This window comes from Phocoena phocoena, chromosome 1 (assembly GCF_963924675.1).
Source record: "Phocoena phocoena chromosome 1, mPhoPho1.1, whole genome shotgun sequence".
In the NCBI taxonomy this organism is placed as follows: Eukaryota; Metazoa; Chordata; class Mammalia; order Artiodactyla; family Phocoenidae; genus Phocoena; species Phocoena phocoena.
In genome coordinates this window covers 117,134,447-117,155,406 of record NC_089219.1, presented here as the reverse complement: position 1 = coordinate 117,155,406, position 20,960 = coordinate 117,134,447, and the positions used below count along the sequence as shown (strand labels likewise).

The 20,960-nt window shown below is 50.0% G+C and overlaps 2 protein-coding genes across 3 annotated transcripts; both read left to right on the top strand.

The window, feature by feature from the left end:
* The first annotated feature begins 73 nt into the window (after positions 1-73).
* USF1 (upstream transcription factor 1) lies at positions 74-5,918 on the top strand. Of its 2 annotated transcripts, XM_065874314.1 has the most exons (11): positions 74-164; positions 2,258-2,350; positions 2,724-2,773; positions 2,938-3,053; positions 3,312-3,413; positions 3,653-3,848; positions 4,099-4,186; positions 4,324-4,382; positions 4,529-4,623; positions 4,873-5,001; positions 5,162-5,918. In XM_065874314.1, the coding sequence occupies exons 2-11, from the start codon at positions 2,343-2,345 to the stop codon at positions 5,249-5,251; spliced, it is 933 nt and encodes a 310-aa protein (XP_065730386.1). In that variant the 5' UTR covers positions 74-164; positions 2,258-2,342; the 3' UTR covers positions 5,252-5,918. The 2 variants fall into 2 exon arrangements, with proteins under 2 accessions (XP_065730386.1, XP_065730393.1); XM_065874321.1 differs by lacking the exon at positions 74-164 and having other exon boundaries at positions 2,282-2,350; positions 3,653-3,665; positions 5,162-5,612.
* Positions 5,919-6,277: 359 nt separating this feature from the next.
* On the top strand, positions 6,278-7,336 carry TSTD1 (thiosulfate sulfurtransferase like domain containing 1). Its single transcript, XM_065899366.1, has 3 exons — positions 6,278-6,305; positions 6,513-6,635; positions 7,149-7,336. Exons 1-3 carry the CDS (start codon positions 6,296-6,298, stop codon positions 7,334-7,336), a joined length of 321 nt encoding a protein of 106 aa, XP_065755438.1. The 5' UTR covers positions 6,278-6,295.
* Positions 7,337-20,960: the final 13,624 nt, after the last annotated feature.

Genomic DNA, 20,960 nt, shown 5'->3' with positions numbered 1-20,960 from the left:
ACTCAGAGGCTGAGTAAGCTGGGCGGGTCCAGAGAGACACTTCCGCCCCTCACCAACATGGGCGCGGGCCGGCAGTGCGCATGATCAGCTGTCTTTGGAGATACCCCAGTCCGGAGAGGGAGAACACGGTTGGGGGAGATCGGCGGCTGAAGCTGCCTTGGCCGGTGAGTGCAGGACACGGCGGGAGTCTGGAGACTGGGTGCGCCGGCGAGGCAGAGCAGCCTCTATTTTGTTTCCGTTTTTTAGGTTCAGGAACTCCTGGGGCGGAAGCCTTTGTTTTGAGGGAGGGGGCCGTGCCTGGTTCGTTATCTCCCCCTTTTGTGGGCCGAACTCACTCCCCGCCCCCGGGCGCACAAGTCCCCGCCCTCCCGCGCTGCTATCCGCGAGCCGATGGGCCGGACACTGCGGGACCCGCTGAGCTCCCGGTGTCCTTTCCTACCTCTGCGGATCAGCGGAGGCTGGGGGTGAGCCCGGCCGGGCTGGCCAGGTCACCGCGCGGGCTCCTGGTCGCGCGCCTGGCCGGCGCTCAGCTGCTGAGCGCCTACTGGTTGGTGGGCCTGCAGGGAGACGCCGCATTCTCAGGCAAGGTCTAGGCGCCTGACTTCTTTGCGAACTTGATTCTTTTTCCCTTTGTGTCGAGACTTAGGGCTCTTGCAGGGCCCTCGTTCCCTGAGCGTGCACGCAACAACATCCCAGCCGCTTTCCGTGTCGCATACCCTTAATGCTCAGGAAATGCTTCCCGATGTCCAAATAAGATTTGAATAAGTAGCCTGATCCCGTTGCTGGGTGTCCTCAGAGGCTGCCCCTGTCTGACAGCTGTGGGCCATAGAGACGCCTCCTGTGCCCTGGCCTCTGTTTCATTGCTTCCTTCTGCTGTCAGCGCTGCAAGCCTCAGAGGGGCACTTCCTCCGCAGGTTTGAGGATGGAGAGGTAGGTGGTCTCGAAACTCTGGTGCTACTTCTCCCTTAGGGACTGGGATCTTCTTGCAGCGCTACTTCCTCCGGACAGTTTCACTTTCAGTTCCTTTTTTTTTTTTTTTTGGTTAACACTGGATACAAGCTTTCCATGGCTAATTCGCTGAAGATAAAGGTCTGGGGGACCTTATGGGTAGAGAACTTACAAAAGTCTTACCCCTTTCCTGTCGGGATTATTTTATTGCTTTGTACGATGTAGCTGTTTTTTTCCTGGAGGCATCTGTCTGCTTGGCCCTTTGTTTTTCCTGCCCGCCTCCCCAGTCCGCGCCGCCCCCCGCAACGGGTGTCAACGGTCTTAAGGCAGGCACCTCGTAGATGGATTCCTCCCCCATTGTCTCTTCTCTTTCCGAACCCCGAACCTGGAGTTTCGCCCCTTTTTGCTGAGGCTCAGTTGATTTGGAGTTGTCATGGCAACATTTTAGCAACTGTGTTGCTCTACAGGAAGGCTTGGTGAATAAAATTGTAGCAGCTTGAAGATGATACACTTGGGCTTTAGGGTCTTTAATGAATGACATAAAGCTGGACTCCCCAAAACAAGAGCCCTGTCAGTAGAAAGGGGCCCGAGGGCCAAGTCTGGTCTTTATGGTTCCGGAGGTTTTTCCAATGGGTTTCAGGTTTCCCTTTCCTAGATTTGAGGACGGGAATTTCTCGGTGTACAATATGTGCCTGAGAGGCTGGAAGAAGCGTCAGCATCCATGGCCCTGTGTTTTTTTTTTTTTTTTTTTCTTTTCTGGCGGTACACGGGCCTCTCACTGTTGTGGCCTCTCCCGTTGCGGAGCACAGGCTCCGGACGCGCAGGCCCAGCGGCCATGGCTCACGGGCCCAGCCACTCCGCGGCGTGTGGGATCCTCCCGGACCGGGGCACGAACCCGTGTCCCCTGCATCGGCAGGCGGACTCTCAACCACTGCGCCACCAGGGAAGCCCGGCCCTGTGTTTTTTGATAGCTGTGGTCTAAACATGGCCCTTCCTAATCCCCATGTCATGGCAGATCGTAATAGCTTTAATAATAATCCATCCAGAAATATGTTGTTTCTCAGTCTTGCAGTATAATTATTCCCTCTCCATCAGGAGATGGAGTGATAATTGGAGAGACACGGAGCACTATTTGTAGAGTTGCTTTTTCAATCACTGTAGCCAGCCCTCAGTATCAGAATAGAGAAAGCTGATTGTCGCCTGCAGATGACTGGTTTATGTTCCTGGATGTGTCTTCAGGGAGCCTAGGTTCTAGAAACAGGGGAGCTTTCAGTTTCCTAGACTCACTAGACTCCCTGATTCCTACCAGGACTTAGCACTCAGGCCTGTGAGGCAGGAGATACGAAGACTTCCAAAGAAGGACCAATTCCTCGGATGTGCCCCCTCACAGAGAGATGAAGGGGTGAGTGAAGAAGAGGTAGGGTCTGGGATGGGAGATGGGAGGCCTGGGAGAATGCAAAATGGCTAAGCGCACTGGCTCTGGAGTCAGGCAGACCTAGATTTAGGTCCCAGCTACATCACCCTGCTATGTGATCTGGTTTCCAGTTTATAGAATGCAAGTGGTGCTACCTACTCATAGTGCTGTTCTTAGTATTAAGTAAGATATTGCCTGTTAAGTGCTTAGCTCAGTGCTCAGTAGATACTAGCTCTTGTTATTCTAACCTAACCTAGCACCTGTTGGGAATGCCAGTGAGTTTGGGAGCCATATGTTACTGGGCCAGTGAGCTTTGAATTCACTTCTTCCCTTATTCTTCCTCTTGTCCCTTCACAAACAGGCAGCAGAAAACAGCTGAAACGGAAGAGGGGGCAGTGCAGATTCAGGAAGGTGAGTGGGAGAAACGGAACTGAGCTGAGACGGAGAGCCCATCGTGGCCTCTCCCCCTACCCCACGGGCCTATCACCTGTGCAAGCTACTCCTTTTAAATGACACGCAGGTGCAACAGAGGGAGAACAGCAGTAACTCACAGACTTGTCCTTTTCCTAATTCAGGTGCAGTGGCAACTGGGGAGGACCCAACCAGTGTGGCTATCGCCAGCATCCAGTCAGCTGCCACTTTCCCTGACCCCAACGTCAAGTACGTCTTCCGAACTGAAAATGGGGGCCAGGTAAGGGAGGGGGCCAGGTGGCTGCAGGTGTTACCTGGGGTTGGGATTGAGGGAGGTAATTGAACCTGTCATGGGTAGAACCTGGTTTGGAGGATGAGGTGAAGATGTGGACTGTTTGGGGGGAAGGGGATGGGGGTCTCTGAAGGATTCTTGTTTGGAGGCCCTAACCAAGAGAAGCTTTATGAGGGACCCTGGAATCCCTAGCACTTACTCTGTTGTTCCCTCTTCCCCTCCTTCCCCTTTCCTCCCTGCCTCTAGGTGATGTACAGGGTGATCCAGGTGTCTGAGGGGCAGCTGGATGGCCAGACTGAGGGGACTGGCGCCATCAGTGGCTACCCTGCCACTCAATCCATGACTCAGGTACAGGGGTATGGGCTGCAGAGGGGACTAGAGCTCTGAGTAGTAACATGAAGAAGGGAACCAATAGGATAGGTGTGGCTAGGGATAGGGAAGCATCTAGGGCTGCCTTGACCCAAAGCACTAGGCTCTCCCTTTCTGGATGTTTCTCCCTCCCTCCTCCCAAGGGATAGAAGCTGCATAGTAGCTCATGGGAAGTATTTAACTGTCACTTGTCTCTGTTCTCTTGCTCCCCTTCCCAGGCTGTGATCCAGGGTGCGTTCACGAGTGATGATGCAGTTGACACAGAGGGGACAGCTGCTGAGACGCACTATACTTACTTCCCCAGCACTGCAGTGGGAGATGGGTCAGGGGGTACCACATCGGGGAGTACAGCAGCTGTTGTTACCACCCAGGGCTCAGAGGCACTACTGGGGCAGGCGACCCCTCCTGGCACTGGTGAGATATTATGTGAGGATGCTGGCTGGAGGGGCTAGGATAGGCTGTGGGACATGGCTGGTGGGCAGTGGGCCTTCACTCATGATCCCTTAAATGATCACAAAGACGTGGGCAGGCAGTGAGTCTGGGGCTGCCCTTCCAGCAGGAGGCAGTATGTCCTTCTTAGAGGAGGGTCCCAGGGCCTTGGCCTTAGAGCTTGGTGAGGTTCCTAGGCCTATGTCCTGACAGAACCTACCGTGCATCTTCATAGGTCAGTTCTTTGTGATGATGTCACCACAAGAAGTGTTGCAAGGAGGAAGCCAGCGCTCTATTGCCCCCAGGACCCACCCTTATTCCCCGTGAGTAACCCGGTTTCTTTTCAGTTACCAGAAATGGTCTTGATTCTTTCCAGATTTGGTGTAATTCCTCACCCCAAACTCCAATCTCATTTTTTTGACCCTCCCTTCACTCTGGCCACTCTGGGCTCTGTTGCTAGGAAGTCAGAAGCTCCCCGGACAACTCGGGATGAGAAACGCAGGGCTCAGCATAATGAAGGTAGGTATGATCTGCGTCTGAAGCTTGGAGCTCTCTGGTGGGATTGGGGGATAGCCGTGATGTTGAGGGGAGAGGTTAGGTAATTTTACCCTGGGGCCTTTGGTGAGTTCTCCCTGAGTCACCTTGTCCTCTACTTTGCCCCACAGTGGAGCGCCGCCGCCGAGACAAGATTAACAACTGGATTGTACAGCTGTCCAAGATCATCCCAGACTGCTCCATGGAGAGCACCAAGTCTGGCCAGGTCATGGAAAGACCCTGGTAGTGGGCAAGATGCCTGAATTCTGTCTCCTGGTATTGTTTCCAGAAATGGTAGAGAGTGGGCACACATGGCAGTAGTCTTTTCCTATCTCTCTCTGAGGTTCCTGAATCCCTGGGAGATGTTATTTCACCATCCTTAAGGGAAAATGAGGTCCAAAGTGTAAACATGCTTTTGGAAAGCAAGCCAGGTATCTTATATCCTAGTCCTCATTTTGTTGGCTTTTTCTTACAGAGTAAAGGTGGAATTCTATCCAAAGCCTGTGATTATATCCAGGAACTTCGGCAGAGTAACCACAGGTTGTCTGAAGAACTGCAGGGGCTTGACCAGCTGCAGTTGGACAATGATGTGCTTCGACAGCAGGTCAGACCCCCGCACCCTCAGTATAGCTGTCCTCAGCCTCCCTAACCACTAACCCAGCTTGGGCCTCCTCCTCCTCACCGGTGGGTGTCCCGGTAAGTTCAGGGACTTGGCTGTGCCAACTTTTCTACCTATTTTCCTTACTGCCTCCTTCCCGTGGTAGGTGGAAGATCTTAAAAACAAGAATCTGCTGCTACGAGCTCAGTTGAGGCACCACGGAGTAGAGGTCGTCATCAAGAGTGATAGCAACTAATTCTGGGGATTCAGAGGCTTTGGGCCCTACAGCCCCTTTCAGAGAACTGCAGATAGCCCAGGAGCAACAGGCTAACCCCGTGCCCTTTCCTTCACTGCCCACTTCTGGCATGGGACTGGGGGGAGTTCAGAAGGCGTGTCTTTGAACTGAGGCCCTGTGATATAGCAGCCTGCAGTGGTGTGAAACACACACGTGGATGTGTGCTGACCTCCTCGCCCAACCCCACCGTGCAGCCCCTGGGCCCTTGTGCTCCTCTTGCACAATGCATGTGCTGTCTCCATGCTGGACACTGGACACACTGAACTGGGGGGCTTGCCCTGTGCTTGCTTAAGAGTGTCAGCAGAGGGTCTGCTGACAAGCAAAGCTCTGGCTTGCCCCAGGACACTGGCGCTTCCACTGGTTCTTCCTTTCCCTGGAGCTCAGATGTGCACCTGAGGACTCTGGGGAGCAGGCTTCAGCAAGAAGTGGGGATAGGATGCTAAGCAGTGGCTGCTGCCCCAGGAAGAGGAGATTGGCCGGCAAGCAGCTAAGGCCTATGCAGAAGTCTCTGGAGCCAGGGAGAACAACAGGCAGGGCCCACTGGGGGCCTTACCCTCTTGTGGGGACGGTTCCCCCCCCCACTTTTCTTTCTTTCCTTTTTTTTTTTAAGATAAAATATTCAGAGCCACAACTGTCTCCGTTTTTTCTCCTTTTACGGGCCCCAGGGCTGGAGGGAGGGGGCACATTGTGCTTTGACCAGTAAGGGTTGGGCCAAGGTTAGGGTGGGGTGCTGCTCCTGGACTCTGAGTCCTACTACCTGGGCCAGACCGGTGTGTCGTTGCCCGCCCACGCCCGGCAATCGCGAGGATTTCTCTAGCGGCCGTGTGTTAGGGCCACCGGCAACCGGTGCTGCAGGGGGCTGTGCGAGAGGCGGTGCCTTCGCTTCCGGTTCCGGTCTCGGCTTGGCTCCGGCTCCGGCTCTGGGAGGGCGGGGGAGATGCTGCGGGCGCCCAGTGGGGGCTGGCCGGGGCCGCATTCCTGAAACTCGCGTTTGCGGCGCGCACAATGGCTGGAGGTACCCGCAGGGGAGACCTGGAATCTCGTATAGGCTGCGCGTGGAGACCCCCGGTGGAGGTGCACGCGGAGGGAGGCGCAAAGGGGCGTGGCGGAGGGCGTCCTCGCTCACCCCCGCCGGGTAGGGGCGCGGCCAGGTGAGGGGGTGCCGCGGCAGCCGGGCCTAGCAGTCCTGCTCCCCTCAAGGCTCTCGTGCCCCCTGCCTCAGAGCCCACGGTCTTGCTCCCTGAACTCCGTTCGCTCCTGGCCTCGGGCCGGGCCCGGCTCATCGACGTGAGATCTCGGGAGGAGGCGGCAGCTGGCACCATCCCTGGGGCGCTCAACATCCCGGGTATGGGATTGAGAGGGGAAGCCCTGGTGGTGGAGTAGAGAGGCCGTCCAGGAGAGTCGCAGCCCATGGGACCTCACTTAGGATGGTGTGGGGAAGGCACGGGTTACGGGGCTCCGGTATTCGGTAGCTCCCCAAACTTCCCTTAAGAAGGGTTGATTGGAGGCGGATCCTGGCCGCGGAACTGGCCCTTCAAGTTTGAGGGGATAACAGGCGACATGGAAGTGGCAGGCCAGCTTCTGTACACGCTCGATCTCCCCAAGGCTGAATGCCTGAGTTTGCCCGCTCCTCACAAACTAGGGAAGTGGCTTCCCTTCAAAGGTTGTGTGGCTGACTTCCTGTGCAGGTAGGCTGTATCTTGTCCTTGCGGTTGGGGGGTGGTGGTCACCGTGTGTTGTTTTGGGGCCCCCTGGAGATTTGTTCGACCGCAGGACCAGTCCTTCCAGGCCCAGCCTCAGAGCCTGAGGTTGCCAAACTGCCGGCTTTCCATTCTGTCCTCTTGACTCCTCCTGCCAGTGTCAGAGTTGGAAACTGCTCTGAGGATGGAGCCCGCTGCTTTCAAGGCTTTGTACTCCACCGAGAAACCAAAGCTGGAAGATGAGAACCTCATTTTCTTCTGTCAGAAGGGCAGGCGGGGCTTTCAGGCCACACAGTTGGCCCGGGGCCTTGGATACAAAGGGTATGGGGATGGTGTGAATTGCTAGCTGGGGCGTGACTGGGGACTGCCTCCTGGGCACGGCCTCCTGGGCTTGTCCTTCCCTCACCCCTCTTTCTCTCCACAGGGCTCGGAACTATGAAGGGGCCTATAGTGAATGGTTCCAGAAAGAAGGTTAGGTAGAAGGTGGCTTATTGGATGCTCCCTCCACCCACCCATGGCCTCCTTCACTGGGAGTGATGAAGGGGCTGACTTGCTGAGTCAGGCAACTTCTTATAGTGCTGTGCACCAAAAGCAACAAATAAAGAGCAGTTAATTAAAGTATTGGAAGCACTTAATTTGTCAGGTGGACTGAAAACAGTTCTAATCTTAATCTAGACTTCATTTCAGCCCTAGGTTCTTCTTCCAGCATTCATCTGCTCCTGCACCCTCACACACCAAAACCAAAACGAAAATGAAAACGCCCAGCAGTTTGCCGAGAGACTATAATTCAGAACCACCTGGTAGTTTGTTTATTTATTTATTGGCCGCATTGGGGCTTGGCTGCTGCGCGCCGGCTTTTCTGTAGTTGCCACGCGTGGGGGCTACTCTTCGTTGTGGTGCGTGGGTTTCTTACTGCAGTGGCTTCTCTTGTTGCGGAGCACGGGATTTAGGCGCGTGAGCCCAGCAGTTGTGGCACATGGGCTTAGTAGCTCCGCGGCATGTGGGATCTTCCCGGACCAGGGCTCGAACCGGTGTCCCCTGCATTGGCAGGTGGATTCTTAACGACTGCACCACCAGGGAAGTCCCCACCTGGTAGTTTAAAAAAAAAAAAATGTCTTGGGCCCCATATCAGATTTGGAGTCTCGGCAGTGGGAGCTGGGCATTAGTGGTTTTACAAGCCCCTCAAATGATTCTGATGTGCAGTCAGGAGCCAGAACCACTGCTCTAGACCAGAGATCGGCAAACTATGGCCCCACTTGGTCTTGCTGCCATGACCGTTTGCTCACATATTGTCTATGGCTACTTCTGGCTAAAATGGCAGAATAGTTGTAAGAGACTGTATGTTCTTCGAAGCCTAACATTTTTACTATCTAGTCCTTTATGGAAAAAGTTTGCCCACGCTTGCTCTAGATCTTCAGGTCCCCAGCCCCAACCTCACTTCTCTCAGACTTTGTCACTGGATTGAGAAAATGATAGGGCTCTCCCAGGCAGTCGTGTGAAGGAATGGATGCCACTCTTAAATCCTACACTTGTGTCAAACACAGATCCACAGGTATGAGGAGTTCCTCCTGTGCCAACAGAAAGAGGTCCCAGTTTTTAGCAACACCGTTCTCTGATCCCACAGTGGATTTAACAAAATTTAACTGGTAAAAAAAGAAAAAAGAAAAGAAAAAGCACATGTTTACTGAGATAAAGTGCAACACTATACAGTAGGTATATAACTTCCCTCTAGCATAGTTCATGGTTTAAAGCAGCAGTCCCCAACCTTTTTGGCACTAGGGACTGGTTTCGTGGAAGACAGTCTTTCCACGGACCAGGGGTGGGGGTGAGATGATTTGGGGATAATTCACGCACATTACATTTATTGTGCACTTTGTTTCTATTATTGTTACATTGTGACATATAATGAAATAATTCTGCAACTCACCATAATGCTGACAGGGGGCGGCGCTCAGGCGGTGATGCGAGTGACGGGGAGCGGCTGTAAATACAGATGATCTTCACTCACTTGCTCGCCTGCTGCTCACCTCCTGCTGTGTGGCCTGGTTCCTAACAGGCCACGGACCGGTGTTGGTCCGTGGCCCGGGGGTTGGGGACCGCTGGTTTAATGCATATGGTTCCAGACCTTCTAAATATATATATATATATTTTGCGGTACGCGGGCCTCTCACTGCTGTGGCCTCTCCCGTTGCGGAGCACAGGCTCCGGACGCGCAGGCCCAGCGGCCATGGCTCATGGGCCCAGCCGCTCCGTGGCATGTGGGATCTTCCCGGACCGGGGCACGAACCCGTGTTCCCTGCATCGGCAGGCGGACTCTCAACCACTGCGCCACCAGGGAAGCCCCCCCTTCTAAATATTTTAATGGCAGAGTTTTGACTTCTTAAATTTGATTTACAAAAGTTTTATTCCTTTTTTTGTGGAAGAAAAGGTTGAATCAGAGATGGACCCAATTTTCTGATTTTTCAAGTTTCTGGAGAAATTCCTTCAGACATTTCCTGTATTCCTTGCCTTTCTCTCACCTTTTCCCCTTCTGCCTTTCGGGGGACTGAACCCAGCCCTCATACTTCTTTTATCTCACAGTCTACACTGCACACTGTACGAAATCTTCCATTCGTCTGAGCTCTCCACCTCCTTTCACAGACCTATTTCACTCTCCCTGAAATAGTCACAATACTGTTAAAATACTGAGCTTAGATGGACATTGTTGGATCGGAGATGAAGTTGAAATATGTGAAACAGTGTAGTCTAGGGTCTGGCAAATAATAGGTATCAGTTACTCTTTCCCCAAATACCCAAATTCCTTTGGTTCTCAGACTAGTTGGGAAATTTTTCATGGGATCTGATTTCCTTCTTTGTCTTTTTTTTGACATCTTTATTGGAGTATAATTGCTTTACAATGGTGTGTTAGTTTCTGCTTTTTAACAAAGTGAATCAGTTATACATATACATATGTTCCCATATCTCTTCCCTCTTGCGTCTCCCTCCCTCCCACCCTCCCTATCCCACCCCTCCAGGTGGTCACAAAGCACCGAGCTGATATCCCTGTGCTATGCGGCTGCTTCCCACTAGCTATCTACCTTACGTGTTTGGTAGTGTATATATGTCCATGCCTCTCTCTCGCTTTGTCACAGCTTCCCCTTCCCCTTCCCCATATCCTCAAGTCCATTCCCTCTTTGAGTCTTAACTTTCTTTTTTCCCTCCTCAAGTTTTGTAATTTGATTTCTTTTTTTATTGAGGCATAATTTACCTACAATAAAATGCACTGGTTTTTGGGTTTTTTTTTTTTTTGTCACACGGCATGTGGGATATTAGTTCCCCGACCAGGGATTGAACCCGTGCCCCTTGTAGTGGAAGCATAGAGTCTCAACCACTGCACCACCAGGGAATTCCCTAAAATGCGCTGTTCTTAAGTGTTCTGTTCATTGAGTTTTGACAATCGTATGCTTACAGGTAACAATCATCCTAAGCAAGATACAGAACACCAAAATCCCCCCCATTTCTTTAGGGTGCTTTGCCAGTCAGTTCCATCCCTAATCTCTTTCTAGGCAACCATTTTCTATCTTGTAACTAGAAAACTAGTTTTCTAGCTTCCTTCCTGGCCTGCCAACCTACACTACTTGCTTTCTTCAGTTTAGCTGATGAGGGTTAGAGAGGATCCTGGAAGTAAACTGAGCTGGCCCACGACATGACCACGCCCTCCGGCTTGATCATTGTTAAGAGAACATTCCTCTTTCTCCCTCATTGACTATATGGTTCATAATCTTGATAGGCTGTGCCAAGCCATTACCTTGCCCTTTAACATTCTCTTTCCCTTTCCTCGTAGCTAACTATTTCAGCAGGTGAGGATGAAGAGCTAGAGCTTACCAGCTCTGTCTTTCCCCTGCCTTCTCTCTTTCCATGCTACATCAGACTCCTCTCTTTCACCATATTTTATCTACCGTAGGTTTGTGTTGACTGTGTCATCATATCTACTACATTACGTTTTTTGTTGTTTATCTCTCTCAGTTGATTGTGAACTCCTCAAAGGAAGAAACTGGCTTTCATTTCCTTACCTCCAGTGCCTGGGATCTGAGTTCTCAGTAGGTGTTTGTTGAGCATAACTGGCCTCCCCACTTTCAGAATCTTCTAATGCCAGTCTTTCTGAAACATTGCTGCCTGCGCAATCTTAAAATAACATTTTAATCTTATCAGTCAGAGTTGATAATTTACAATAGGTCCTTGTTGCGTAGTGGCTCAAGCACACGTCCTGGCCTGGCATTTCGAGCAGTCTCTAGTCTGGGTCTGGCAACACCCTGCCTTTTCAAACATATCTTTCAGTGCCAGCTCCCATCAGACTAGTTTCTTTAGTGGCCCCAAAGTAGACCCTACTCCTTTCTGACCCTGACCTTTACTCAAGATTTACCCTGTTTGGGAAGCTGCCAGCCTCTTTTGTGCCACACTCAATTTCACAAAAATTAGAAGAATGTATTTGGCAGGATGCTTGCGGTCTTCATCTAGAGGGCTTGTAAACTGAAGGAAAAGGGAGAAAAAATAACCAGATAAGATTGTATAACCGATCCATGAAGGACAGAAGAAACAGGAGAATGGTGGATAAGGCACACACCTCTATGTAGCACTTAACACACTGTATTATAAATTATGTGGTTCTTCCCCTTTAGACTGAACTCTTTTTTTTTTTTTTTTGCGGTACGGGGGCCTATCACTGTTGTGGCCTCTCCCGTTGCGGAGCACAGGCTCCGGACGCGCAGGCTCAGCGGCCATGGCTCACGGGGGCAGCCGCTCCGCGGCATGTGGGATCTTCCCGGACCGGGGCACGAAGCTGTGTCCCCTGCATCGGCAGGCGGACTCTCAACCACTGCGCCACCAGGGAAGCCCTAGACTGAACTCTTTAAGGGGAGGGACTGTTTATCTTATTTTTGTATGGACAACAATGAAACCAGAACCTGGCATAAAGGAGGTACTCAATAGATGTTGAATTTTTATTGTGGTGTTTAATAATTCCCAGGGGGGAAAATGCAAGGGGAGAAAGTTGGGAATAATACTCACGAATGGTGTCATGGCATGTTATTATGTAAAGAGCAAAGGCTATGAATCAGAGTTCTGAGTTCCAGTTCTGACTCAGCACTACTTAGTGGTCACTGCAAGTTACTTTTTAACTATTCCACTTCTCACTTTCCTTATCTATAAAATGGGGGTTAAAAGACTATCTCTTTGGATGGTTGTGAAAGTTTACTGGGATAACATATGTAAAGTGCCCGTCATTTAAAACGTGTGGATTTAGAGATGTACATATGAGTAAACACAAGAAGATAAATAAAATAGCATAGATATCATTGAAACTTGATGGAAGGGAACTTATGACTGGCAGTGGAAAAGTGGTTTTTTAAAAATATTATTTATGTTAACTTACAAGGGGGTTGTTTTATTTATTTATTTGGCCGCGTCAGGTCTTAGTTGCAGCATGCGGGCTCTTTCATGGTGGCATGCTGGCTCTTTGTTGCAGTGCACGGGCTTCTCTCTAGTTGTGGTGCACGGGCCCCAGAGAGCGCAGGTTCAGTAGTTGTGGCATGCAGGCTTAGTTGCCCTGTGGCATGTGGGAACTTAGTTCCCCTACCAGGGATCCAACCCGTGTCGCCTGCGTTGGAAGGCGGATTCTTAACCACTGGACCACCAGGGAAGTCCCCAAAACTGTTTTGTTTTGTTTGTTTTTTAAAGAAAATATATTTAATAGAACAGTCAGACAATATAAGTGTTCAGCTTGATTTTTTACACACTCATTTAACCACTGCTGTGGTCAGAAAACATACACTGTGATTTGAATCATTTAAACCACGTTGAGACTTGCTTTATAGCCAAGTGTATGGTCAATTTTTGTATATGTTCCATGAACACTTGAAAAGAGGGTATATTCTGTAGTTTTGGGGTGTAGTGTTCTATATATGTCAGTTTGGGCCAGTTTATTATTTTGTTCAAATCTATAGCTCTACTGACTTTTTTTATCTGCTTATTCTATTAGCTACTTATAGAGGTATGTTTAAATCTTTCATCATGATTTGAACTTGTCTTTTCTGCCTTTTTTTTCTGGCATTTTAACTTGTATATTTGGAGACTATGTTATTATATGTTACAGATTTAGGATTGCTGTGCTTCCTCCGGAATGGATCCTTTTCTCACTATGTCCTTCTTTATTTCTGGTGATGCTTCCTACCTTAAAGTCTATTTTGTTTGCTGTTATTACAACTACACCAGCTTCATTTAGGTTAGTGTTTACATGGTAATAATAGACCATGTCTCCTGGAATTCATATTAACCAAAGAAGAAAACACTAAGCACAATTAGACACAAGAAAAGCAGATTTTTTTAATTAAAAGAAAATATCAGTTAAGCTCATAGCGAGACTCTAAGGAGAATATGCGTCAACAGAGTTGAGAGTCTTCAGAACCTAGACTTGATAGTATTTCCCAGTGGGAAGCCCTTCCAGCTCATTTATTCCACTAGTTTTCCCCATCCTAATCATATTCCTCAACCTATCAAGTCCTCCAATTAATTTACCTTACCCAAATTTCACTATTATTTTCCTCATGATTTTATTTTCCTCCTAATCTAGTTGATTCCATGCATGGCTCATCATTATCATCGTTCCTTTGCATAACTGGGACTAAGCTTATCAAGAAAATTCAAAACCAATATGAAGAAAATGTTAAAACATGATGAAAAGACCTTAAAAGAAGACTTGCACAAAAGAAAAGACTTAAAAGGTTCTTGGATAGGAAGACTCAGTTCCATAAATATATCAGTTTAGTTGAAATTAAGAATAGCCAGAAAAATCTAGAAAAAGAACATCAGTAAGGGGGAGCAAGCCCTACCAGCTATTAAAATATATAATAGTTAGCAATTAGATAGATGAGTTCCAAACCCCACACTGTATACCAAGATAACTTTCAAAGATTTAAAGTAAAAATGGAAACTATCAAGAAGAATTATTTTATTATCTAAAAGTGGGGGAGATATCTCTAACTTTAAGTCAAAATTTAGAAGCCATGAAAGAAAAGACTGAGAAAATACAAAACAAGCAAGCCTCTGTGTGGTAAAGACAAACATCACACAAGTCAAGTCAAAAGACAAACAGGGGACTTCCCTGGTGGTCCAATGGTTAAGATTCCATGCAGGGGGCACGGGTTCAATCCCTGGTCGGGGAACTAAGATCCCACATGCTGCGGGGCCAAAAACAAACAGCAAACTAGGGGAAAAATTCAACTCATAGCATACGCAAAGGGCTAATTCCTGGAATATATAAAGAGCCCTTACAAATGGATAAGAAAAAGACAACTATCCCAGTAAGAAAGTGAGCAAAACAAATGAAGAGACAGTTCACAGAATACACATGATTCTTAAACCTACAGGGATGCTCAGCTTACTCATAAGAGATACAAATTAAAACTAAACTGAAGTTTCAATTTGCATTTATCATTTTAGCAAAAATTCAGATGTTTGATAAAACACTTTTAGCAAGACTGTGGGAAAATAGATATGCTAATAGATTATGTAAATATAAATTGGTACAACCTCTATGGAGGGCAATTTGTCAATATCAATAAAAATAATTGTAAGGTTGGATCTTAACAAACGGCACCGCGAAACAGAGGAAAGCTTCAAGTGAGCTTTATTAGGGAGCGCTCCCGGGTGAGGTTCACTGGTCCGAGAGAAAGGGGGCCAGAGAAGTCGCACCCGGGTGAGGGTTGGGCAAGATTTTATAGGGAAAGAAGGGAAAGGGGTGTGGTGAATCTGGGAGGGCGCAGGGTATTCCTTATTTGGTGGTCTTTTGGGTATCCTGGGGGACCGTTAGTCCCGCCCCTCGAAAGGCGGGAAGGCTGGGCTGGGTTCAAAGTCCCCAGGTCAATTCCTGGAACTGGGTGGTCCAGAATGTCTCCAGGGCAGTTTCTGGAACTGGGTGGTCCAGAGAATTTCGGTCTGATGCAACCTGTGAATCTGATTGTGTTCCCCTGCCTCGGGCCAGTTGGCCTTACATCCCGACATCTTTGGTGTAATGGGGCGGCGTTCTGATCTCTGGCTACTTCATGCTGAATGGGGGCATCGAAAGGGGAGTTGGGCGACCAGAGAGGTCCGAGGCTTAGGGGAGACCAGTGGGGGGTTCTGTAGGAAGCAAGGTGTAAGGATCGAGGAGCATTTGGTTTGTGGCCACCCGAGAGACTTCCTGCATGCGCCTGTGAAGGAACCTAAGAAAACAGGAAGCAAACGTGAGCAAGATACAGATGAGAATTAAGGGGCCTAAGATTGGTGTTAGCCAGGTATAGAGGGTGGATCAACACCAATCGGGAATTGGGGAGGCGGACTGTTGGTGTTTGCGTTGGAGTTATTCTCTTAAGTGATGGAGGGCTTTTACGTTGTCTTCGACGAGTCCTGTTTCATTGATGTAACAGCAGCATTCCTCCTGTAGGAAGAGGCAGGTACCTCCTTTGTCGGCCGTCAGGAGATCCAGGGCTCGTCGATTTTGGAGGGCAACTCGGGCTACTGGGTGATCTGGCGCTGGAGAGAGATGGAGCCGGCGGAGGCTTCAATGGCTAGCTGGAGTTTATGTTCTAAGTCGAAGGGATGTTGAAACACTATGTGTTAAGGGCTCCCCACCCCGCCCCCGAGGCCAGCAGCGACCAGGGAGGAGGCGAGAGAGATGCCTGCGACCAGAGGAAGAAAGATAGCTCTTTTTCGTCGGGTAAAGGGCGGCGTGATTAGCGAGGAAAATTCGGCTTGGCTATACAGTGTGAGTTGTGGGACGAGAGTAACGGGGATACATGGGAAGGGGGAGGAAGAATTGATCTCTTTTTTGAGGGAACCATTGCACCACAAAAACGTGCCTGGTGATGCTTCAATTGATGTGCTTACCGTGAGGGATGAGTTGCAAAGAAACCCAGTATCCCCTAGATCTGGGCGGCTGCCATAACAGATGGTGAGATTTTTTGAATCAAGGAATATGGGGAATTTTAACGGGGAAAAAGGTGGGTTTTGGGAGGTGTAGGAAGTAGAATTGAAGGGCGGGTCGAGTGGGACAGCAGCCAAGGGTGGCCGGCCAGGCGAGGCACATAGAAAGCAGTCGGAGATGTTACCTATTCCTGTGTGGTTGAGTATCTGTACTGCTTGACGGACGAGGGTCAACCAAGAAAAATGATCCTCTTTGTGTTCGGGGTGAGGTAGTTGGTGTCTTAGGGCTTGTTCTGTTTCCTGGATGGCAGTGGCTTGTTCGCTCAACTGTTAGATAACTTTGGGAATCAAACTGATATATGAGCGAAAGACCCTGATAGAGCCCATGGGGTAGGCATCAGTTGCCCATCGGTAGATTTTTCATTGTACCCCTTTTACCCATCTTGTGTCCCAGAGATCTTTGATGTTGATGAATAATTGACACTTGCCATTTGTGGTGAGCAGGTGGGATTGTCGGAGCGAGCTCCTGGTATCTAGTTTTGCCACATGGATGTTACATGAGTGATAGGGGCACCCCCCCCATAGGTCTCATTCCACCATTGACAGTAGTCTCGGGTCTGATCGTAAGTGAAGCAGACAGCGGGGGTGGACCGGTCTGGAGTGGGAAGGAGAAACTGGCCCGGAATAAGTAGGCAGGACCGAATAGGTAGCCCCCGTGTCCACCAGAAACGAGATGGACTTAGCCGCTACCTGTAGCGTTACCCTGGGCTCGGCGAGGGTGATGGGGGTCTTCGAGTCCGGGCGCCGTCAGTCGTCAGCCAATCCCAGCAGTTCGAGTGGTAATGCCGTTGGGTCGGCCTGCCCCCCGCGTGGAGACGCTGAGGGAGGGCCAGTCGTAGGGCAGTCACTCTTCCAGTGGCCCGTTACCCCGCAGCTGGGACGGGCCTTAGAAGGAGGTTGGGGATTGGGACGTTGGCGAGCCCAGTGGCCTTCTTTTCCGCATTTGAAGCAGGCCCCCGGCGGGGTTGCCTTTTGCGGACCCCGTGGATGCTGTGATCCATGGGAGATGGCCGGCCTTAGGGCGGCTACAAGAGCTTGGGTTTGGAGGGCCACCTTCTGGTGCATCCGAGCCTGTCGGCTGGATTCTGCCAAATCCTCACGACCATTATAGACTTTAAAGGCCATTTTTACCAGATCTCGAATAGGGGTTTGGGGGCCGTCTTCTGCCCGTTTTAATTTCTTTCGGATGTCCGGGGCTGATTGGGTGATAAAATGGGTGGCTTGGACCGCTGCCCTTGCCGGGGTGTCGGGGTCCGGCCGGGTGTAGAGAGGTAAGGCCTCTGTAAGGCGATTGAGAAAGATAGCTGGATTTTCGTTAGGTTCTTGGGTTATCTCTTTTAGTTTTTCAAAATTGACTACCTTATGAGCGGCAGCCTGCATGCCAGCCAGGAGGCATTGGATCATGAGGTCGCGTTTACGGCGGCCATCTTGGCCATCCTGGTAAGTCCAGCCTGAATCGGTGGCCAGGTACGGCAGTCGCTCCGACAGGCATGGAGTTGTCGGTAAGGTGAACCTGATCTGCATGGTTTCGGGCAGCAGTTTGAATTCTTTCCCTCTCGTCAGGGGTCAGAGTAGAAGATAGGATCACAAAGGTATCGTGCCAGGTTAGATCGTAAGCTTGAGAGAGATAGCGAAATTCTTTGATGTAGCGGGAAGAGTCGGCAGAAAAGGAGCCTAATCGTTTTTCAATTTGAGAGAGGTCCTGGAGAGAGAAAGGGACATGGACTCTGACCAGTCCTTCCTCTCCTGCTACCTCCCTCACAGGGCAGAGGAGATTAGGAATGGGAGTCGTGAGGGCGTGTATGTGCACTAATTGGCGAAGCAAGGGGCGTGGGAGGAGAAACCGTCGAGGGAGGCGGTGGAACGGTTGGAGGGGCCGGAGCGGGTTCGGGAGGAGGAGGCACCGCCTCAGGGTAGGGTGGAGGTTGGAGAGGAGCGCTGGAGCGGGGAGAGGCGAGAGATTCGGGTGGGTCGGCTAGTGGAGAGGGGTCATCGTCAAAGGAAATTAAGGGCTTGAATGCAGGAGATGTCTGTTTGGCAAGAAGGATCTGGGAAGTGGAACAATCGAAGCAAAGGGAGGGGCGGGAGCGCAAATACCAAAAAACCTGGACATAGGGGACCTCGGACCATTTGCCCGTCCTGCGGCAGTAATTATCTAGATCACGGAGGATGTTAAAATCGAAAGTCCCTTCAGGATTGATTGTCTAGAGGATATTGTGGCCAGGCCACAGTGGAATAGAAAATAAGCCATCGGCAACGGAGATCTTGGGTGAAGCCGAGGGCTGTAAAATTGGCTAGGAGACACCCCAGGGGCGTCTTAGAATCTGGTTTCGATTGTGAGGTTCCCATGACCCCCAGTCTGTCCCTGAGTGAATGGAGAGGAAGAGAGGCGTCCCTGGTCTCAGTCTCCAATTCACGGCAGGTCGGAAGGCGGTCAGGCGATTGGGACGTCTCCACAATCACCCGAGGCCCGGCGCATCGGAGAGCGGTCAGGCAGTCGGGATGTCTCCACAGTTGCCGGAGGCCCGGGGAGAGGACGGAGGAATCCCTGACGCGGCCGCGATTAAGGACAGGGAGTCCGGTGGGCAGGGACTCTGAGGGTCGGAGGGAACAAGGGAGGGGGACTTACCCCGTTTTCTGCCGGATCGAGTGGATGAGTAGAGGTTCCCTGGTTGTCTCCTGGGGGAGGGAAGGAGCGGCCCGCGCGGTAACCCGCGAGGCTTGGTACCCCTCCCGGGTTTCGGCACCAAATGTAAGGTCGGATCTTAACAAACGGCACCACGAAACAGAGGAAGGCTTCAAGTGAGCTTTATTAGGGAGCGCTCCCGGGCGAGGTTCACTGGTCCGAGAAAAAGGGGGCCAGAGAAGTCGCACCCGGGCGAGGGTTGGGCAAGATTTTATAGGGGAAGAAGGGAAAGGGGTGTGGTGAATCTGGGAGGGCGCAGGGTATTCCTTATTTGGTGGTCTTTTGGGTATCCTGGGGGACCGTTAGTCCCGCCCCTCGAAAGGCGGGAAGGCTGGGCTGGGTTCAAAGTCCGCAGGTCAGTTCCTGGAACTGGGTGGTCCGGAATGTCTCCAGGGCAGTTTCTGGAACTGGGTGGTCCAGAGAATTTCGGTCTGATGCAACCTGTGAATCTGACTGTGTTCCACTGCCTCGGGCCAGTTGGCCTTACAATAATAACCGCGGGCTTCCCTGGTGGCGCAGTGGTTGAGTCTGCCTGCTAATGCACGGGACACGGGTTCGAGCCCTGGTCTGGGAGGATCCCACATGCCGCGGAGCAACTAGGCCCGTGAGCCCCAACTACTGAGCCTGCACGTCTGGAGCCTGTGCTCCGCAACAAGAGAGGCCGTGACAGTGAGAGGCCCGCGCACCACGATGGAGAGTGGCCTCCCCCCCCCTTGCTGCAACTAGAGAAAGCCCTCGCACAGAAACGAAGCCCCAACACAGCAAAAGTAAATAAAAAATAACTTAATAAACTCCTACCCCCAACATCTTCTTAAAAAATAAAATAAAATAAAATAAACGCTGATTAATGACAATGACCTGAAAAAACATATTAAAAAAAAAATAACCGCATATATCCTTGGACCCAGCATTCACACTTCTGGAGATTTATCGGACAAATAACCTTGCATCCGTGTGAAATGATATATGTATGTGTTTATTCATTACCTTATTTTATTTATTTATTTATTTATTTTTTGGCCGCAGCACGCAGGGATCTTAGTTCCCGACCAGGGATTGAACCTCTGCCCCCTGCAGTTGAAACACAGAATCTTAGCCACTGGACCACCAGGGAAGGCCCTCATTACCTTATTTATATTAGCAAAAGACTGGAAGCAATCCAGGTATCTATAAGTTAAAACTGGCTAAACAAACAACATTATAAGCGTACGATAGAATATTATGTAGCCGTAAAAAAGAATGAGGAAACAGTGCATTTGCGAAGGATCTCCAAGACATGTTTCAAGTGAAAAATAAAATGTAGTGTAAAAAAAAAGTAAGATAATATGAATACGTGTTTATAATTGCTTATATTAGCAAGAAGAAACTCTGGAATGACACAGAGAGAATTAGTAAAATGCCACTCCCTTGAACACCTCTTTAGCATCCCTGCTGCTTTCTCCATCCACTTATTAGGAAAATCCCAACTGTGGTCCCACCCAACTAACCACTTACACTTTTCCTGCAGTCAAACAGCTGGAGTAAAATTCATACCAGCTTGACTGGTCTCTCTTTAAATTTATGTCCAAAATATCTAGTAGGCACTTGATACTGCTCACCAGGCCTGATACACTTCCCTAGTATGTTCAGTTTCTGTCTCTGCTTCTCCCCACTCTTCAATCTCCTAAACTTCCTTTTTTCCTCTGTGCTTTTAGCTAATGGCTTTACCTCACGCTCCAGAGAACAGAAGGCAGACCAAATTTTTATCATCTTCCCACCAGCAAATGTACCAACTGTACCATATACTTCCCTCTTGTCATGGTGGATGGTTGTCTCTGCTCCCTTTTGACCCTCAACTTGGGCTCTGGATCCCATCTCCTGTCTCCTCAAGAACTTGGTACCGCAAATAACCCCTCTTGTTTCATACAGCATTAATTTTTTCCTTTATACTGGGTCATTGTCATTAGCAAACATCATTTCCATGTAAACAAAATACCTGCTCTACCTTCATCCAGCACCCTTCCAGCTGCCGCTTCTTTTTTCTGCTGCCCTTCTCAGCAAAATCTCTCTTGAAGTGCCTGTAGCCATAGTCTATATTTCTTCGATTTACATTCTCTCCTCAGCCTATTCCATACAGGTTTTATTGTTTACTCCGCTGTTCCCCTGACACTTCTTTCAAGGTGACCCATGAACAATTTACAGGGATTAGACATTAGATATATGTCTAATCCCTGTACATATCTAATCTCCTCCCCTGGGTAGGTGAGGGGGCATGTCTTTGGCCTAGGTGCCTCTCTTTGGTGGAGGC